General features: G+C 40.4%; 1 protein-coding gene across 1 annotated transcript in view; it reads right to left on the bottom strand.

Moving 5' to 3' along the window:
* Positions 1-20,567, bottom strand: part of LOC138737388 (dynein axonemal heavy chain 8-like) — a 397,732-nt gene that overhangs the window by 272,835 nt on the left and 104,330 nt on the right. The window contains exons 13-14 of the mRNA XM_069888135.1: positions 7,133-7,242; positions 4,606-4,769 (exon numbers count right to left, since the gene is read on the bottom strand). Of these exons, the coding sequence (XP_069744236.1) occupies positions 4,606-4,769; positions 7,133-7,242 (274 nt within the window). The remainder of the gene's footprint in view (positions 1-4,605; positions 4,770-7,132; positions 7,243-20,567) is intronic.

Raw genomic sequence — 20,567 nt, 5'->3', positions numbered from 1 at the left:
CTGGTACAGTGGTACCAGATCCATCTCTCAACTGATCAAGGGTCCAAGAGCATGCGTGTACCCCAGCTGGTACAGTGGTACCAGATCCACCTCTCAACTGATCAGGGGACCGAGAGCGTGCGTGTACCCCTGGTGGTACAGTGGTACCAGATTCTCCTCTTATTCAGGGGTCTAGGATGGTGTGTATACCCCCTGTTGATCATGTTTGAGCACCTTCATTGCCTATATGAATTATTAATTGTATGCTGTTTAACATTCTCGCCTGTTTGTTTTCCATTATGATTTTTTCCCCATGCTCCTTAATAAATTGTCTCTCTTATTAATTGTTGTTAATAAAGTTATGTTTGATTGCAAACCTGTGTCCAGACTTGTCTCTCTTTCAACCCACCGAACCTGACTCTTTCCTAATAAAACAGTTGGCGCTGCAAGCACAGTTCAAGGAGTTACGACTGAACACCCATGGAGTTTTAATCATGTTGGAGTGGGATTCTGGTTTAACTGTGCGGGAGATTATTGATTACTGTGTGTGTGTGTGGGTGTCCAGTTGCTCAAGGGCAGCAGAAGGTGACCCACAATAGGAAAGGGACCCCAGGGTCAAAGTATAATATCCCTCGGTGGACCGATGATCATCATGGATTCAGCCATTTGGCGGCATGGCTAGTAAACCATGCCAAGCCTATCAATTGTGATGACAGGTTGGACACCCATGGGCAGATGACAGGGCACCATGTGGTCTCCCAACTGGAGATAACAGGGTTTCACAAGGTTGGGAGAGTCATAGGGCAGCCTTATGGTTAATAATATCCCTATTAAGGTGTCAGTGGGATATCACATCAGAATTAAGCCGGCAGCATGCTGAGCAGATAGGATCCATGGCCATTGAATACTGGACACTGCTGGGACATCCAAAAACTTCATGGAAGTGAAATGCACCAAAGCTGGGGCTGCGACCATGCCGAGGAGTTAAGCAGACTTGTTTTGAAAGAGCTCTCCATAAAAAGTATTAAAAAGATGGTCTGAAAGCTCAAAAATCAGAATTTCATAATCAAAAAATGGATAAAATTAGTACTAAATGTCTATGGCAACCAAAAACAAAAATTGAAGAAGCGACAGCTCAGCCAGGAAAATTGAGTGAGAGGCTGATGAGGAGCGGCTCAGGACCTCGGGGCCAGCTGAACCCAGCAGAGCTCGGAGGTCATCCTAAGATATAACCACCATCCTGAATAAGATGGAAACTTTGTCAGTCGATTTACAAGTGTTGAATCAGCGATAAGAGACATAGTGGAAATGATAATCAGAAATTAAAGAAATCGTGGAATGAATGACTCAAGTGGAGGCTGATCAGGACAAAACAAAAGACAGGCTGAAGGCACTGGAAGAAAAAGCAAAAACATGGGACACACACAGAAAAAGACTGATGGTCAAGATCGATCATATGGAAAACTTCACCAGACACAACAATGTAAGAATCATTGGACTGAGAGAAGGAATCAAGGGGAAGATCCGGTGAGTTTCTTTAAAATATGGATCCCACAAATGCTGGGTCAAAACAAATTGAAAGGGGTCACCAGACCCTCAGACCCAGAAGAAGCGGTGAACAGCAACCACGACTAGTCCTGGTAAGACTTTTAAGTTACCGGGAGCAGAATGAGATCTTGGGAGCAGCATACGAATATTCAAAAAATAACAATGGCCCATTAGTAATGGACAATGCAAAAGCAGTGTTTTTTTCAGGCCTTTAACCCTGCCTTAGTCAAAAACTTAAAATATTCAGTGATTTGCCCAGCGTTGTGTCCCATAAAGTGACAAACTTTCAAGAATAAAGAAGAAGTGGAAGAGTTTTTATGAAAGTTATGAAGAGATTTGAGCTGCCAGACAAGAAGATCGAAAAGACCAATTAGAATGGGCTTAACTGAAGGATGCAGCTTTTTTCTATTTTTGTAGTACTGAGCCATCTTGTTTTTGGTGCTAAAAGAAAAATCATTGTAATATACACGGAGAGTTCTGGAAAGAAAGGAAGGTGGTGAGGAAAGTGGCAGGATGGGGACCCTGATTTAAGGGGGAAAATGGTGATGGGAGAGGACGGTTTTAAAAGACGGCGTTAAAGGGAGGGGTTTGTCTTCTATGGAAGATTCCGCTGGCTTTTTTTGGTAGGCTTCCAGGTTCTATTGTTTATGTCATTGTCAGAGCTAGGGATGCATGTTTCTTAAAGGAGAAATGTTACAGTATTATTTTAAAAATTGTAAAGATTTTATTGTTACACAATATATGTGTGCAAAATGGAATGGATAAAACACTAACGTTTATTAGTCTTAATATTAATGGATTAAATGGAACAGTAAAAAGGTCTTGGCATACCTAAAGAAATTAAAATCAGATATAATTTTCTGCAGGAAATGCATCTTACCAAATGGAACATGATAAATTAAAAAAAAAGATGGGTAGGACAAATAATATTGTCTTCCTTTGGTTCAAAGGCCAGAGGGGTAGTGATTCTAATTAATAAAAAATACACCAGTATAAATAGAAGATGCACTGATTGATCAAGCCAGAGGGTATGTAATGGCACATTGTAAAATTTATGGAGAAGCATGGGCATTTATGAATATTTATGCCCCAAATTATGATGATGAAGCCTTTATGAAGGACATTTTCTTAAAAACAGCAGAGAGAAGACAAAATATACTGGTCGGAGATTTTAATTTTTGGTTGGACCCAATACTAGATAAATCTGCAAGAATAGTAACGAGGGCAAAAGCTGCAAAAAAACACAATTTTGTATATGAAGAATCTAAATATTTTTGAAATATGGAGGCAATTAAACCCACAGAGAGAGTACTCCTTTTATTCAAGGGAGATCACTTTGTTGGGCACCTCATCTCTGATTGCCACAATAGTGTGGATCTCCCAGTGGCCACCCATTTCAATTCTCCATCCCATTCCCTTGCCAACATGTCTATCCATGGTCTCATGTACTGCCAGACTGAGACCACCCATAAATTGGAGGAACAACACCTCATCTTCCGACTGGGTACCCTCCAACTGGATGGCATTAATATCGACTTCTCTGGCTTTCATTAAACTCCCTCCCCAACCCCCTTCTTCCCCTGTCATCTCTCCATTCCCTGACTCATTTCACACAGACAAAATAAACTCTACCTGGTCCCTTATCATATCCAATTGCACACCTTTTGTTGGTCTGGATTCCTCTCCCATTGTTTGAATTCTGAGACTTTCTGATATAACCTGATTCTGCCTTTTCTGATTTTTCCTTGAAGAAGAGCTCAGGCCCGAAACCTCGGCCATAGATCTTTGTCTCCTAGAGATGCTGAAAAGAGCAGCTGAGTTCCTCCAGGATTTGGGTGTGTTTACTACAATCACAGTGTCTGCAGCCGATCATGTTTCATGCAGAAGGATTTGGATAGATTAGGAGAATGTATTTCATTTGCCACTTCTCTGCCCAATGTCTGAAAGTGTACAGTCATGCACTTTGGGGAAAAAAAATAAACAGGCAGACTATTTTCTAAATGAGGAGAAAATTGAAAATTCCCAGATGCAATGGGACCCAAGAGTTCTCGTGCAGGATAGCCTGAAGGTAAACGTGTATGTTAAGTTGGTGGTGAAGAAGGCAAATGCAATGCTGCCATTCATTCCAAGAGGAATAGAATATGAGAGCAGGATGTGATATTGAGGCTTTATAAGCAACTGGGGACACCTCATTTGGAGTATTGTGGCAGTTTTGGGCTCCTCATTTAAGAAAGGATGTGCTGAAATTTGAGAGGGTTCAGAGGAGGTTCACAAAGATAATTGCAGGAATGAAAGTGTTGTATTAAGAATGACAGACAGCTCTTGGATTGTGCTCATTGGAATTTAAGAGAATAGGGAGGAATCTCATTGAATTTTGAAAGGCATGGGGAGTAGATGCTGAAAGTTTGTTTCACATGGTGGGAGAAACTAGGACAAAATGGCACAACAGAACTGAAGAGCATCCACTTAGAACAGAGATGTGGAGGAATTTCTTTGGCCAGAGGGTGGTAAATCTGTGGAATTAGTTGTCACTGGGCTGGGTAGGCTGGCCTGCCTTCTGTGCCTGTAGTCCCTCCCCATAAGATCCCATAATAAATGCTGAGAGCTCTAGTCTCCTCCCTCATACCTGCCTTGGGTGTGAGCCAGCAGCGTGTAGAGGCAGGTCTGGGTTTTCTGATTAATAAAGCCTTTGATTGCTTGCATTGTATCTGCGAGTGGTCATCGATTGTGCTACAGTTTGATTAGTTTAAAGAAATGCCCTCAAGAGCCAAATGTTGGTCTTACACCTAGATATGTTTATAGGTTAGAACTAGTTATCTTCTCTGTTCACACTGCATCAAAATGTTTATGCTTAAAATTTCTCACCAAATTTAATTCTATGTAAAATGTAAGGGTTCGTGGGCAATAATTCTGTTCAAAATAAACTTGACAGCCATTTTGTAATTATTTAATCAGTAGTAGATTTTGGAGAGTTCCAAGACATAGTGAACTCAAAGTCCTTTTAATCTACGGTAAAAGTTACTGACAGTCGTAGAAACGAGCTTTGAGTGAAGTCATTTCCATTAGCATTGTAATTACCTGTCTGCAATGACTCTGGTGCATTCATGTTTGAACAAAGCAAGCAGCATCGCTATATTGGAACACTCATCAGATTTTATGGTAAGCATTCCCTGCCAGATGCGAGATAGATCCCTCAGATTAAAGATGTAATGAAATTTAGCTGGAGTAGGAAGCATTTTCACCTAGGAGAAATAAATCAATTTTCAAGATTTATTCAAAGTGCAAGTTCTGATATTAGTCTGGGTCACAGAGTTCTGGTGCTTTTATTGCTTTATCTTATTCTCTTTTCAATTTGTTATCGTAGATTCTCTAGATGTGGCAATTTTACCTTTTTATATTTTGGGGAACACCATTTAACCCAAATCCCTACATCTCTTTTTTGAATTGCTCCAATATATATTCACCTTAAAGTTGCTTGTTTCAATCTACTTATGAGAAAGTTTTCAGTCTATTGTAATTGATCTTACCATTATAGAACTTCTACTCCAATTATTTTTCTCTTTTTCCATAAATTATGATCTTTACAACATATGTCTGATACTATCCAGCTTCATTCTATAAAACTAAGGTAAGATCTTTGCACAATAACAAAGTGAGATGGCAACTAGGACAGTGAAATGCTCCAAATACAGGATGTTGGAAATCTGGCAGCTCCTTAAATATCAAGTTAGCAAACTTTGAGCTGGAGCTGGATGAACTCTGGATCATTCAAGAGGCAGAGAGGGTGATAGACAAGGTATAGGGAGACAGTCACATCCAAAAGGTAGGAGACAGGTAACAAGGTGAGTGTTAAAGGTAAAGGTTCCATTATTGTCATATAATTGTCATATAGCAGCGAGTCCACGCTGCTGAAGTTCCAGCTGCGCTGGATGGGTCACGTCTCCAGAATGGAGGACCATCGCCTTCCCAAGATCGTGTTATATGGCGAGCTCTCCACTGGCCACCGTGACAGAGGTGCACCAAAGAAAAGGTACAAGGACTGCCTAAAGAAATCTCTTGGTGCCTGCCACATTGACCACCGCCAGTGGGCTGATATCGCCTCAAACCGTGCATCTTGGCGCCTCACAGTTTGGCGGGCAGCAACCTCCTTTGAAGAAGACCGCAGAGCCCACCTCACTGACAAAAGGCAAAGGAGGAAAAACCCAACACCCAACCCCAACCAACCAATTTTCCCCTGCAGCCGCTGCAACCGTGTCTGCCTGTCCCGCATTGGACTTGTCAGCCACAAACGAGCCTGCAGCTGACGTGGACTTTTACCCCCTCCATAAATCTTCATCCGCGAAGCCAAGCCAAAGAACAAAGATAACTATATAACAATGACAGCATAGAAACAGGCCAATTTGGCATTTCTAGTCCATGCCGAACACTTTCTCCCACTTAACCCCACTAACCTACATTCAACCTGTAACCCTCCATTCCTTTCCCATCCATCACTTCCACTTAAATGCTAATTTCAAGTTTGCCTCCACCACTTCATCTGAAAACTTGTTCCACACACCCACCACTCTCTGAATAAACAATTCCCCCCCTTGTTTCCCCTAAACATTTGCTCCCTAACTCTCAACTCGTAGTCTCTCGTTCGTATTTCTTAAATGAAAAAAACCTCTCAATGTAGACTCTTTCTCTACCCCTAAAAATTTTAAATACCTCAACCAAATCCCCTCTCAACCTTCTACACTCCAAGGAATAAAGACCTAACTTATTTAACTTTTCCCTCTAACTTAGACCCTGTAACCCTGGCAATATTCTAGTAAATCTTCTTAGCCCTCTCTCCAATTTGTTGATATATTTCCTATACTTTGCTGATCAAAACTGTACACAATACTCCAAGTTTGGCCTCACCAATGCCTTGTACAGTTTTAACATAACATTGCAGATCCTCTACTCAATGCTCTGATTTATAAAGGCCAACATACCATAAGCTTTCTTCACCACCTTATCCACATGTATCTTCACTTTCAGGGAACTATGTACCATTATTCCTAGATCCCTCTGTTCTCCTGCACTCTTCAATGCCCGACCATTCACCGTGTATGCCCTATTTTGATTAGCCCTACCAAAATGTAACACCTCACACTTATCTGCATTAAACTCTATTAAATTAAAAGTAATACTACATTTAGAATATAACATACATGAAATTCTTTAATTTTCTTAAGGCAGACAGAAAGTTTCCACTTTGCCCAGCACCCCTCACAGAAACCTACAGTACCTGGTGTTCCTAGGCAGTCTCCCTTCCAAATACTGACAAGTCCTGAGCCTACTTAGCTTCCGAGATTAGACATTTTCAGGCTATTAGGTGCGTTAAGAGAGAGAAGGGGAATAGCAGTCAGTGCGGAGCACCCCGTAACTATTCCCCTCAACAATGTATACTGTTCTAAATACTGTTGATGGAAACAATCTACCAGGGACAAGTCACTTGACAATGCTGACAGAGTCTGGCTCTTCTGCTACGAAGAGACAATCTCAGGCATATTCAGGCTATTAGGCTTCTTCATAATATTCTCAGGTTTTTTTTTTTAGCCATTTTTAACAGTTTCTGTACCTTTGTCCACTGCCAGAGGATCCTGCTAGTAGCAACAAGTTTTGTTATCATTCCACAAATTTCAGGAATGAAGTTTCTAGAAGATTGAAAATATCCATTTCCAATAATTCCTGGAAAATAATATAAACAAAGCATTCAATGTTCTGTTTGCATTAATAACTAATTTTAGCCATAAGCACTTAACAGCTCTGATAGCATAAAGCAGTGGCACAGGTAGTGGAGTTTCTGCCACACATAACCAGCAACCTGAGTACGATCATCACCACAAAGGCTGCCACGATGAATTTGCACATTCTCCCTCTGGCCTCTGGTTGCTCCAGTTTCCTCTCATGTCCCAAAAGACATGGTAGGTTGATTGGCTGCTGTAAATGTGTCCTTGGTGTGTAAAATTTAGAGGGGTTGCTTGGAAGGTGAGGAGAAGAAAATAGAATTAATACTAAGAGCTCTCATTGGGCCAAAGGACCATTTCTGTGACTCTGTAAATGATTTCCACAAGGTTTGATCTCCGTGACATTGAAGAAATATTTTACTGCCCATGATAAATTTAATTGGATGGGACTACTTGGTATTTGCAAGTATGTTCACCTCATATTTTTGTAATTCTGCATAATAAGCTCCATCCTCAGGTCATTATTTTCCAAGTGAAATCATGAAGTGTTAAAAGTCATTTAGAACATGTACAGTGTATAAAAACAAAAATGGACTGATTAGCCCATCACAACCAATCCTATTCAATATACTAGGTGAGGCAGTATTTCATAAGCACCTTGTCCACCTTTGTCTACTGCATTTATAGGAAGTCCAATGCAAAATAGGGGACCACTTCAAGCATCAGCTCTCCATCCTCGGACACAAGCTGGAACTCTCAGTTGCCAGCCACTCTAATTCCTTTCATCATTTCCAGATCGGCCTCATCCCCTGCCTGGGTGAGGCCAAATGTAAATGAGGAACAACATATTATATTCATTTTGAGAACCCAATAGTTTTTCAAAGTTTAGATAGTACCCACCCCAATTCTACTGTTTTCATCTGTCCTTTACCTGCTCCCATTCATTTTTTCAACCTCTCCCCCACAACATCTATTTCTCTACCTGTCTTTCCAACTCTCCAACCTTCATTCGTCCACTATTCTACCTCTTCTTTCCCCTTCCCCCTCCCCCATTCTATGCATCTTATCTCCCCTTTCCACTTTAGTCTGGACAAAAGCTGCAAAGGTGACTACTGCTATCCATGGATGCCAGTTGACTCACTGAATCTCTTCAGCTTTTCTTTCTTCCAACATTCGCACTTCTTTTGTTTTCTCCATTCAATATATAATATACCTTTAATCTTTCAATCCCTTTCAGTGAATACACACAGAACAAAAGACCAAAAGAACGTAAGAAATAGGAGCAGGAGTAGGTCATCCAGTCAGTCGATGATAGGCTAATCTCCACTTACCTGCCTTTACTCCATATCCTTTAATCCCTCTACTTTGTAAAAATCTATCCAACCTTGTCTTAAATGATTCACTGAGGTAGCCTCCACTTCTTCAATGGGCAGTGAATTCCAGAGATTCACCACCTCGTGGGAACAGCAGTTTTAAATCCACCTACTACTCTGCTTCTTGAGGCTATGTCCCCTAGTTCTAGTCTACCCCACCAATGGGAACAATTTACCGACCTCTATCATATGCCTTTCATAATTTTATACATTTGTATAAGATCCCATTGTAGTTTTCTAAATTCAAGCAAATACAGCTCAGATGACTTAATCTTTTCTCAAAGGCTAACCCCCTCATCTCTGGAATCAATGTGGTGAACCTCCTCTGAACTTCATGCAGTATTCCAGATGCACCCTCAACAGTACCTTGTACAGGTGTAGCATATCCTCCCTACTATGAAACTCAATCCCTGTAGCAATGAAGGCCAACATTCCATTTGCCTTCTTGATAGCCTGCTGCACCTGCAAACCAACCTTTTACAATTCATGCACAAGCACTCCCAGATTCTTCTGCACTGCAGCATGCTGCCATCACTTGCCATTTAAATAATAATCTGAACTTCTAATTTTCCTTCCAAAGTGGATAACCTCACTTTTACTAACATTGCACTCCATCTGCCAAATCCTTCCCCACTCACTTAACATACCTATATGTCTCTGCAAACTCTCTGTAGCCACTGCACAATTTAGATTTCCACTCAATTTAATGTCATCAGCAAACTAGGACATATTACACTCTGTCCCCTTTTCCAGATCGTTTATGTACATCGTGAACAGTTATGGGCTCAGCACTTACCCCTGTGGCACCCTGCTCACCACTCATTGCCAACCAGAAAGCCACACCTGTATCCCAACTTCTGCTTTCTATTGGTTAACTAATCCTGTATCTATGCTAATACCCTCAGCTTAATGCATCCTTAACTTATGTACGTCTTTTATGTGGCATCTTATCGAATGCCTTCTGGAAATCCAAGTAAACAATATTCATCTGCTTTCCCCTATCTACCACGCTCATTATATCCTCAAATAACTCTAGTAAGTTCATCAAACAAGACCTGCCTTTGTTGAATCCATGCTGGATCTGCCTGATGGATTCATTTCGCTCCAGTTGTCTCACTATTTCTTCTTTAATGATAGCTTCAAACATTTTCCCAACTATAGATGTTAAACTAACTGGTCTACAGCTCCCTGCCTTTTGCCTACATCCCTTTATAAATAGTGGCATGATATTTGGCATCTTCCAATCTGCTAGGACCTACCCAAGTCCAGAGAATTTTGGTAAATAATTTCCAAAGCCTCTACTTTCACTTCTGCCATTTCATTCAGCATCCTGATGGGATGCTTTCCATCAGGACTTGGGGACTTATTTATCTTAAGACCCACAAGTTTCCTCAGTACTACCTCTTTAGTGATAGCTATTGCATCTAGGTCCTCACCTCCCATCACATCCATAACATCTGTCCTTAGCATGGTAGACATGTCCTTCAACGTGAAGACTGACACAACATAGTCATTCAAAGCCTCAGCCATTTCTTCATTACCCAATATCAATCCCCCTTCACAACCCCCGCATGGGCGCCAACCCCTGGAAGCCTTGGGGTCATGTGGAGGGGGGAGGCCCAAGTGCTATCCGATCTGTGAACAATCCCCAGCTCCTGCAGTCGGGAGAACTCCTCCTTTGCCAGTTGCAGCTTCTCGGGGGGCAACCGCCTGGCTTTGGCATGGAGGGGCCCCTGGGTCAAGAAGTGGTGGCAGATTTCATATTGGGGCATGGTGGAAGTAAACTGCAGCTATAGGATGGAGGGGAACACATTGAGCATGCGAGAATACTCGTCCTTGGGGGCGCTGGTGGAAGCTATCTCTGGGCTGCACGTGTCTGTGGCGCCAAGGTGAACAGATTGGAAGGTGCGGGCATTTACCAACTGCTTACCTTTGATTTCCACCAACAGGCTGCGTGCCCGGAGGAAATCGGCTCCCAACATCGCTATGCCACAGAGGGCAGTATGAACTCCAGCAGAACTTGTCCTTGCCGATCTGGATCTGTGCACTGCGTGTACCGAAGTCTTGATGGAGGATCTGTTGGCCCCCCTTAGGATCGGGCCCCATGAGCAGGTGCTGATCTCGAGGGCAGATGGGGGGAGCACACTCAGTTCGGCTCTGGTGTCTACCAGGAAATGTCGGCCACTGGACTTTTCGATCACATGCAGGAGGCAGTTTGTGCGGACAGCCGTAGCAGTCATTAACGGCGGCTGGCCGGGTCGTTTCCATGCACTTGCGGGCTTTGGCACCCCAAGCGTTGATGGTAGAAACACCAGGTGGGGTGGAGTTCTTCCGGTTTATGCTGGGGGGGGGGGCGCTTGCGGCCGATTGGGCCCTGGGCAGGTGACCTGGCTGAGGGCGGCCTCGTTTTCTTGCTTGGTCTTCCAGAGGATGTCTGCGCAGGCTGTGACTCGGCGTGGATCTGAGAAATCCTCATCAGCCAGCAGGAGTTGGATGTCTTTAGGCATCTGTTCGAGGAAGACCTTTTTGAAAAGGAAACAGGGTCTGTGGCCCTCTGTTAGTGCCAGCATTTCATCCATGATGGCAGATGGGGTTCTGTCGCCCAGACCATCTAGGTGTAGGAGTCTGGTGGCGTGCTGCCGTCAGGAGAGGCCAAAGGTGCCGAGGAGGAGGTTTTTGAGAGCGAGGGTTTTACCCTCTTCCGGTGGGTCATGGATGAGATAGTCCACCCTGGCTGTGGTTTCTTTATCGAGCGTGCTCACGATGTGGTAGAACATCATGGTGTCTGATGTGATGTGTCAGTGGCAAAACTGTGCTTCTGCCTGCCCGAACCAAGTGCGTGGGCGATGCATCCAAAAAGGCGGAATTTTCACCGCGACCACGTTGATTGCTGTAGAATGCATATCGGGAGGCCAGAAAACTGTCTAGGCTTACTGGGGTCACCAATGTAGCAGCTGCTACACAGATTGAAACACACCACGAGCATGTTGGAGGTTTCAAACAAACTATTTATTCGAACTTCGCATGCGCCCCTTTAAGAAAAGCGTCAGCTCCGCCCCTGAGTCAGCGGTAACGTCACCACGCTCGCCCGAGGTGCACACCTTGTTCTAACCCATGCGGCACGGAGGTACCCTGACAGCGCCATCTTCTAGCGGCTGCCTCGCTGGTGCAGCGGTACCAACGGAGCCGGTTCACCACAAGGATATGCGCCACCACGGCTTTTACTTAAATGAACTATGGCATGGGTTGGGGATCTAATCAAACAGTCAAAACGTGATTCCCAGAATTATTCTGAGACGTCTAATCATTATCCTTTTGTGGACCAGATTACACTGGACCAGCTATTGCCTTTTGAAATATAGTAACCCATAAGAGCAACTCAGTTGGAAGAAACTAGGGCTCCTGTCAAATATTGTTATCACTGTCTTTCAGATACTTAGATTGATCAGCAATATTTACTAACAATTAAAAATTACCTAAATGCCAACAATTATTTAAATTAGAATAAATTTGGTTTATTTTTATCAATTAAAATCACTCACCTTCAGTGAAAATTGACAATCCCATCGAAATGAATGGTTGGAGCTATGGCTGGAGTCAAGCTGAGATGCCAGAGAGGAAATGCAACCATTCCCTCAGCTTTGTACATTTCAGAATGGCATCGGACACAGCAGTATGTTCAGGGGTAGCCGCAAGATCAGGTGTGCGCACAACTGACTTCCGACTTGTTTCCCCACAACTGCTAGCTGGCATTTTTTTTAAGAGAAGCACCTGCGGAATTGGAAAGTGCACTGTCCCTGTGCTACATTGAATTAAAACATTCTAATTGATATGTCTAAAACATTCTTGGACATCAATTAGTTGGAAGGGGTACAAAGGATATCAATAAGGGCTGCAGAGGAGATTCACCAGGATATTGTCAGAATTAGAAGGCTTCATTTATAGGGAGAGACTAATTAGATTGGGTCTTTATTTCCTGGAGTGTAGGAAGCTGAGGGGTGACTTTATAGAGATTTATTTTGGGGCAGCATATTAATGTAGCAGTTAGCACAATGCTGTAACAGTGCCAGCGAATGGGGTTCAAATCTGGCAATGCACCCCATGTTCTTTGCACCATTAAAAACATACTGGTGTTGTAGGTCAATTGGGTGCAAATGGGCCGAAAGTGCCTGTTACCATGCTGTATATCTAAATTTAAATTTTAATCTTTAATTTATAAAATAATGAGAAGCATAGAATTCTTACAGTCTTTTCCTTAGGGAAAATAATTCTATAAGTAGAGAAGATAAAGTGAGAGAACGAGATTTAAGAACGACATGAAGGGCATCTTTTTCACTCAGGGGTAATCTGTCTCTGGAATAAAATGCTAGGGGAAGCTATAGAAGTGACTACAATTACAACTTTCAAAAGACATTTAGACAGATGTCTGGACATGAAGGATTTGGAAGGATATGGAGCAAATGCAATTAAATGGGACTAGTTCAGAATGCCAACGTGGTCAGCATGGATGAGTTGGACTGAAAGGCCTGTTCTCTTTTTAAGAACTGAGACATAGGAGCAGAAATAGATTATTCAGCCCATCAAGTCTGCCCCACCATTTAATCATGAGCTGATTCATTTTCCCACTAAGCCTCACTGCCTGGCCTTCTCCCCTAACCTTAAATGCCCTGGCTAATCAAGAACCCATCAATCTCTGCCTTAAGTACACTAATGGCTTGGCCTCCCCAACCACCTGTAGCAACAAATTCCACAGATTTACCCACCCTCTGACTGAAGAGATTCTTATGAATCTCTGTTCAAAGTAGTCACCCTTCAATCAGGAATTGAATTCAGGAGTAGGGAGGTAATGTTGCAACTGTATAAGGTACTGGTGAGACCGCACCTGGAGTACTGTGTCCAGTTCTGGTCTCCATATTTGAGGAAGGATATACTGGCTTTGGAGACAGTCCAGAGGAGGTTTACTAGGTTGATCCCTGGGATGAAGGGGTTGACTTATGATAAAAGATTAAATCGTCTAGGATTGTATTCGCTCGAGTTCAGAAGAATGAGAGGAGATCTTATAGAAACATATAGGATTATGAAGGGTATGGATAGGATAGATGTAGGAAGGTTTTTTGAGCTGGCCGGGGAAACTAAAACGAGAGGACACAGTCTCAAGATTCGGGGGGAGTAGATTTAGGACAGAGATGAGGAAAAATAGTTTTTCCCAGAGAGTAGTGAATGTTTGGAATTCTCTAACCAGGGAAGTAGTTGAGGCTGCCTCATTAAACATATATAAAATTCAGTTAGATAAACTTTTACATGATAGAGGAATTAGGGGATATGGGGAGAAGGCAAGTAGGTGGAGTTAGGTCATAAATTAGATCAGCCATGATCGTATTGAATGGCGGAGCAGGCTCGAAGGGCCATTTTTGGCCTACTCCTGTTCCTACTTCCTATGTTCCTAATCCTGTTCTCTTGTCCTAGACTCTCCCACCTGGAGAAACAACTTTTCTATATGTACTCTGCCCAAGAAAGTATGTGTCACATTGTCATCCAATGGCTTTTATATGCTGTGCAAGCTTTTTAAATGTACACAGCTCTGTAAAGTTTAAAACCTTGTGTTTTTAACTTAGTTAATTTTATGCCTGTCTCTTTAAGGGAACTATTGTTTGTAGTGTTACCATAGTGATTATGATGTAATTTGTCATGATATCCGCCCAGCCACTAACGGCTTGTTCGTTATTCTACAGGATGTGAAGGAAGTGTGAGCACGAAAAATTTTTCTTTGAATTTTTGCATCTCTTTAATTAACTTGTGTATCTCTTTAAAGTTTGAGTATCTCTATATATCTTTATTAGTCAGTAATTGATTTGTTATTCATTGTTATGAAAGTCTTAATGCAAAGCTATACAAATGTTTATCCATTTTATCAACAAATCAAAACTACATAAATTAACAGCCACAGAGTTTGGTTTATTGGATTAAAGAGACCAAAATTTGGGATATTGTAGCTCACACTTTGGAAGATGATACTTTGAAAATAGGATATATTATAATAAGGAAAGTGTTGTCTATATTTTGATTCAAAGAAAATTTTAATTGTGAACTTTGCAAGAAAGGCTTGTAAAATTTGTCTAAAAGAATTAATAACTTGATTTAAAGCCAAGAGGCATCTATGCTGTAATAATAGGATATTCCAGGTCTGTGAGAATGTGTCTGTGAATTGTGCAGTTTAAAATTGAGCCAAAACCTGGCCTGACACCTGTGTTCTTAAAAAAGTTAAGCCAGAGCTTTGGTAGTAGAATTGGCAGGAAGCCCAGGAGATGTTATTATAAACATCCAGATAAGAAAGATTCTGTGCAGAATCAGAGACAATTCAGCTTGCAGCAGCTCTCTTAAAAAGACAAAGTAAGATACAAAATTAATTTACAATTCCTAGGAACCAGGAGAAGCCAGGTTGCAGTGTGAAGAACCCAAGATGGATAAGAAGAAAGCGCATCAGGCTAAAGACCTCGAGCAAACAGCTCCACTCAAAGAACTGTTTTATCATGAGTTGAGACAGCAAAGTGGACCAACAATGCTTGGCAGGAGGTTAGAGCCAGTAGCCAAAGAAGAAATAGCTTCAACTAGCAAACAAGAAAGAGACTCTGTCAAGGCACTGCAGGCCTCATTCACTGACTTATAGGTTAGTGGAAATGGAAAAGATGAATGTATGTTGCAAAGTCCCATTGATGCAGAAGATAGAGACTCAATTAATGGTATCTGAAAGTTTAGATGTGAACCCTGATGATAGTATTTCCAAGGTTATGAGTTCAGGAAGATCTTCAAAGGCATCTAGAGCAAGTATAGCTTCACGTGCTTCAAGCATATCATCTATGCATGCTAGGGTGCAAGCAGACTTGGCTACTGTCTGTGCACAACAACAGTGGTTGGAGAAAAGATGTGCTTTAGAGGATAGGGAGGTTCAAATTGGAATCAACAACTGAGGCAAGAAGCTGGAATCAAGAAACAGCAACTGGAGCAAGAAGAGCAACGTAAAAGGTTACAAATAGTGAGTGAAGAAAAATTAGATGATTGAATAGAGAAGAGATGAGAGCTTGAGGAACAATGTGCTATGAATATGACCAAAGTGAAAGCATTAGCTCAGCCTTCTGCAAGGTTTATCACTCAAAGTGACATTCCCAAAGGGCTAGCACCTAACGTTCCAGCAGAGCCATGGGTAACGCAGCCACAAGAAACAAATTTACTCGAGCAAGGAGCTACGGGTCTCGCTGCTAGTGCTCAAACCACAATGACCTATTGTACCACAACATCCTATGGAAAGAGCTAGCGACATTCAGTCTCTCAGGATCGCACAATATAAGGATCTTCCTGAAAGGAGGGCATTACAAAAAAGTTCAACCATGCGAGTTGATCATACTCAACCATGTTGCTGGAGAACCAGTTACAAGTCAAGGATCTCCACCAATGGCATCACTTACAACTCAAGGTCGTATACATATGGCAGCAGTTCATGATCCGTTTTCTCCATTCACCTCAAGACAACCAGTTACAAGCCATGGTGGACAAGACAATATAATATCACTTTTCCCTAAGAAGGAAAATGCCAGTTTTTAATGGAGATCCATTACATTTATGAAATCTTTTGAACATCACATTGAAAGTAATACTAAAAATGCTAAAGATCATCTTTATTATTTGGAACAGTAAACTGGAGGACAGCGAAGGAGTAGGTCAAATATTGCCAATATATGAATCCAGAACAAGGTTTTAAAAGGGCAAAAGAATTATTGCATTATAATTTTGGCGATGAATATAAAATCGCAAGGGCCCACATGGACAAGATTCTTTCTTGGTCAGCAATAAAATCAGAGGGCACAAAGACTTTACAAGCAGATGCACTCTTTCTGAGAGGCTGTAGTAATGCAATGGGAAGTCGTGTACATTTGCAAGAGCTGAATTTGCTTGCTAATTTGTCAGTTATAATAAACAATTTGTCCTATAAGATGAAGGATTTATGGAGAACCAGAGTTGCAGAGCTTAAGATTCTTTCCGGAAGGGACACCACTTCTGAGGATGTTGTACAATTTTTGGAAAGGCATGAGCATGTTAACACCATGCCAGTATTTGGAAATGTTAAGGATAGTTCCTAAAGATGTAAAGAAGTTTAAGTCATTGTCTCAAGAAAAACCAAAGGAAAGTACCTTGTTACTGATGTGTCAGATACAACCACAAGAAAGAACAAGGAAACAAAGGAGAAGGAAGATCAGGCGGTTCAGGAAAGTTGTTTGTCTCGAAAAGATAATCATGTTTTAGAAAGATGTTCACAATTGGAGAAAAAGTTGCATGACGAGAAATTAACCATTTTAAAAAAGAATGGATTATGTTTTGGCTGCTTGTGTAAAGGACACACCAGCAAAACTTGTAATAAGTGACTCAGTTGTGCTGCATGCAGTGTAAAACATCCCAAGTTACTGAATAGTCAACTAAGTGAAGTTGAGAAAAGTCAAACATTCACAGAGGATGCTTCAGCTATGGTTCAGACAAACAGTCTTATTGGGGCTGGTAACAAAGCCCTCTCCATAGTCCCTGTGCAGGCTAAAAAGGGGAACTTCATATTGAAGACTTATACATTTCTTGATCCAGGAAGTACCACATCATTTTGTACTGTTAAATTAATGAATAAACTTAATCTTCTTGGAAAAAGATCACAGATCTTATTGAAGACAATGAAAGAACATGGAAAATAATAGTTTCAGTTTTAGAGATTGCTGGATTGAATAGCAATGAATTTTGCGATCTTCCAAGTGTATATACTCAGAAGATTATGCCTGTGAATAAGGAGAATATTCATTATCAGGATTATATCAGCCAGTGGGCTCATCTAAAAGATGTTTTTTTACCTAAGATTGATGCCAAGGTTGAGATGTTAATTGGATTAGATGTACCAAAAGCTTTTGAACCTCTAGAAGTAATAAGGAGTTAAAATGACAGACCTTATGCTGTGAGAACATTGCTTGGATGGACAACTAACAGACTATTAGGAGGAGAAATGAATAATGATCACGAGACGTTGAAAGTGAACGTTGGCGTAAGGATCAGACGTGCCTTCCAGTCCTCTCCTGACTCTATCTTATTGTTTTGTCTAGAAATGCCTGTTAAAATTCTTTAAAAGTTTAGATAATTTCAGTGCTGTTAATTTAACTTATGATGGTACAATTGGTGGAAAAGAGCAAAAAAAAAAAACAACAGATCATCAAAAAACTACATTTTCCAAAAGATCAAGTTTTGGAGCCTACCTACAGGAAAGACACCGGTACTCAGCGTGGAATGGATTCCAGGAGAGAGATACAGTGTTCGGATGTAGAGCTCTATGTTACATCGTTAGAGCCCCCTAAAGAGGGCGCCAAACAGCCTTTAGAACAAAGAGTTACTCAAAGGCATTTGTCATCTGTAGAGGTAGCGCTGCAAACTGCATCTCTTGAGATACAAGAACCTATACAACTTGATGTACTGGGAGAATTTAATACATTATGGACTGGGGAAAACCCCGGCCAGCGTCCTCCAGTCATTGCTGGAGAGGCTGTGGCTGGGGTTTCCACATGCAGTCATACTACAAGGAAGGCAATCAGAATGAAGGAAGGAACAGAAGATCCTTTGGAGAAGAAGCAGGAATCTGTTGAGCCAAAATCTCTTCCAATTGAAAAGATTTTTGTGAATCTTGAATCTAAATTATCTTATACAATGCAGGGATTATCCAAGATTATGACTGAACTTGGTACTAGGTTTAATACTTTGGTGAAAATACATTCTCAACAGATGGCTGAGTTTGGAGCCTTTAAGCTTGAAGTGAGAGATAAATTTAATTCGTGTGAAGAAGATATAGACGAAATACAGGATCAAGTTTTTGATGTGACCAAAATGGTCGAAGCCTTGCAAACTCAAAATAAAAATTTGGTGAAAAAGATTGATTATTTGGAAAACCAATCCAGACGGAACAATATAAAGATTATTTGTTTGCTGGAAGGTATGGAGGGACCAGACCTAAGAAAATTTTTTACTGAATGGATTCCGCAGGTGCTGGGTCAAGAACATTTCCCGGAAGGTATAATACTGGAACGTGCTCACAGAGCCTTGCATAGAAGTCCAAGACCTGTTTTGGTTCGTTGCTTGAATTATTACGACAGAGAAATAATTTTACGAGTGGCTATTAGAAATGCACAACAGAGAAAATCACCCTTGATGATTCAAAATAATCGAGTTTTCTTCTATGCGGATTTGAGTCAAGAAGTTATGTTCCAACGACGGGAATTCAATCCTGCTAAAGAGTTGTTGTGGAAGAAAGGTTATAAGGCAACCTTTAGATATCCAGCTGTTTTGAAGGTTTTTCAAGATGGTTACCAACCAAAGTTCTTTGATTCTCCAAAGGAAGCTATAGCATTTGCTCAAGAGCTGCCAATTACTCAGTTTCAACAGAGACATATTCCGCCGCGATCTCTAAGGAGACAAGAGATGGAAGAAAAGAGCCGTGCTCCAAGAAGGAATGGTTGTAATGGTGACTCGGCAGTTGGAGCTGATTAAAAGAAGAGTTGTCCTTTTTTTTCTAATGTTTTTTTTTAAAAAAAAGGGATATTAAATAATGATGATGTTAGTTTAAGATGAAGTGAGAGTTGGGGGAGAGAACTGTATAGGCACTATTTCCTGAAAGTTATCTGCTACGTGTGAGTTATCTCACACCCATTTTTTTTTTGGGAGTTACCGCATTGCGCGGTTTAGACGGGAGGGGGTATTTTTAATCTCCTACCCATTTTTTTTCCTTTCTTTTGTATTATTAGATTAAAGAGTGAAGGGTTTTTTTTTGTTTAAATATAAAAAAAGCATAAGAAAGTATTTGATTGTTTAAAAACTAAAAATTGATGTGGTTTTTTTTGTAAAGTTTATTCAGTAGATAAGGAATATCTGAAATTTAAATGTGAATGGGATGGATAAGTTTTTTTTATTTTTTCTTTAACTTTAAGGTGAAAGGAGTGGTAATTCTTGTGTATATTATTTTGCTATTTTAGTTATAGAACGAAGGGAAAAATGGTGAAAGTTATAAATTGAATTGTACAATTCTTAATGAGGCTTGAATTTTGTTTGTGGTTTACGCTCCATTTGTTGAAGATATAGATTTCGTTGTAGATGTGTTTTTATTATTTGCATATCTGAATTTTAACGTAATGATTGGGGATATTTAAATGTGGTATTGGAGCTTTTATTGGATAACTATTCAAGAGTAAAAGGGAAAAATGGTGGAAGAGTACTAAAATTGAATTGTACAATGCTTAATGAGGTTTGAATTTTGTTTTAAGATGGTGGTTTATGTGACTAATATGATGATAGATGTGAAGTTAGTTGGTATTTGGTGAAGGTTTATCTCTATAGAGAAAGTTTTTTTCATCATTTTTTTCATGCTACAATTTTTTTTAAGAATTGATTATTGTTTAAGAATTTTTGATAGATAATGTTACTAACTTTAATTTTTTATATTAAGTTTGAGTTAATTATATGTTTCATCTTAACTCCGTTTGTTAAATATATGCATTTAAGTTTGATTTAAATATGTTTTTTAAGTCTGATATCTTGGTATTAATTACTTTTCTTTTTGTTAGTATTTTAATCGGTTATGTTTTTGGTTTTTTTTTGTAAGTGGTTTTTTTTCTCACATATGTTATTAACTTTATTAATTCTTCACTCTTTATTTTGTGGGGGAAAGGGGGGTTGGACTAATTTGAGTTGGGTTATTAATGTGTAATAATTATTGGGGAGGGTATAGTTTATTTAGATTACTGATACTGTATTGTAATTTTATTATTTTATTCTTAATTTTTTTAAGGTAATCCTATATGTTATTCATGTTATAAAATCTTAAATAAAGTTTAAAAAAAAAGAAAAAAAAAAGAAAGTGAACGTCAACAGAATTTCAGTTGTG

Source organism: Narcine bancroftii, chromosome 6, assembly GCF_036971445.1.
Source record: "Narcine bancroftii isolate sNarBan1 chromosome 6, sNarBan1.hap1, whole genome shotgun sequence".
In the NCBI taxonomy this organism is placed as follows: Eukaryota; Metazoa; Chordata; class Chondrichthyes; order Torpediniformes; family Narcinidae; genus Narcine; species Narcine bancroftii.
This window is presented reverse-complemented; position numbering and strand designations above follow the sequence as displayed.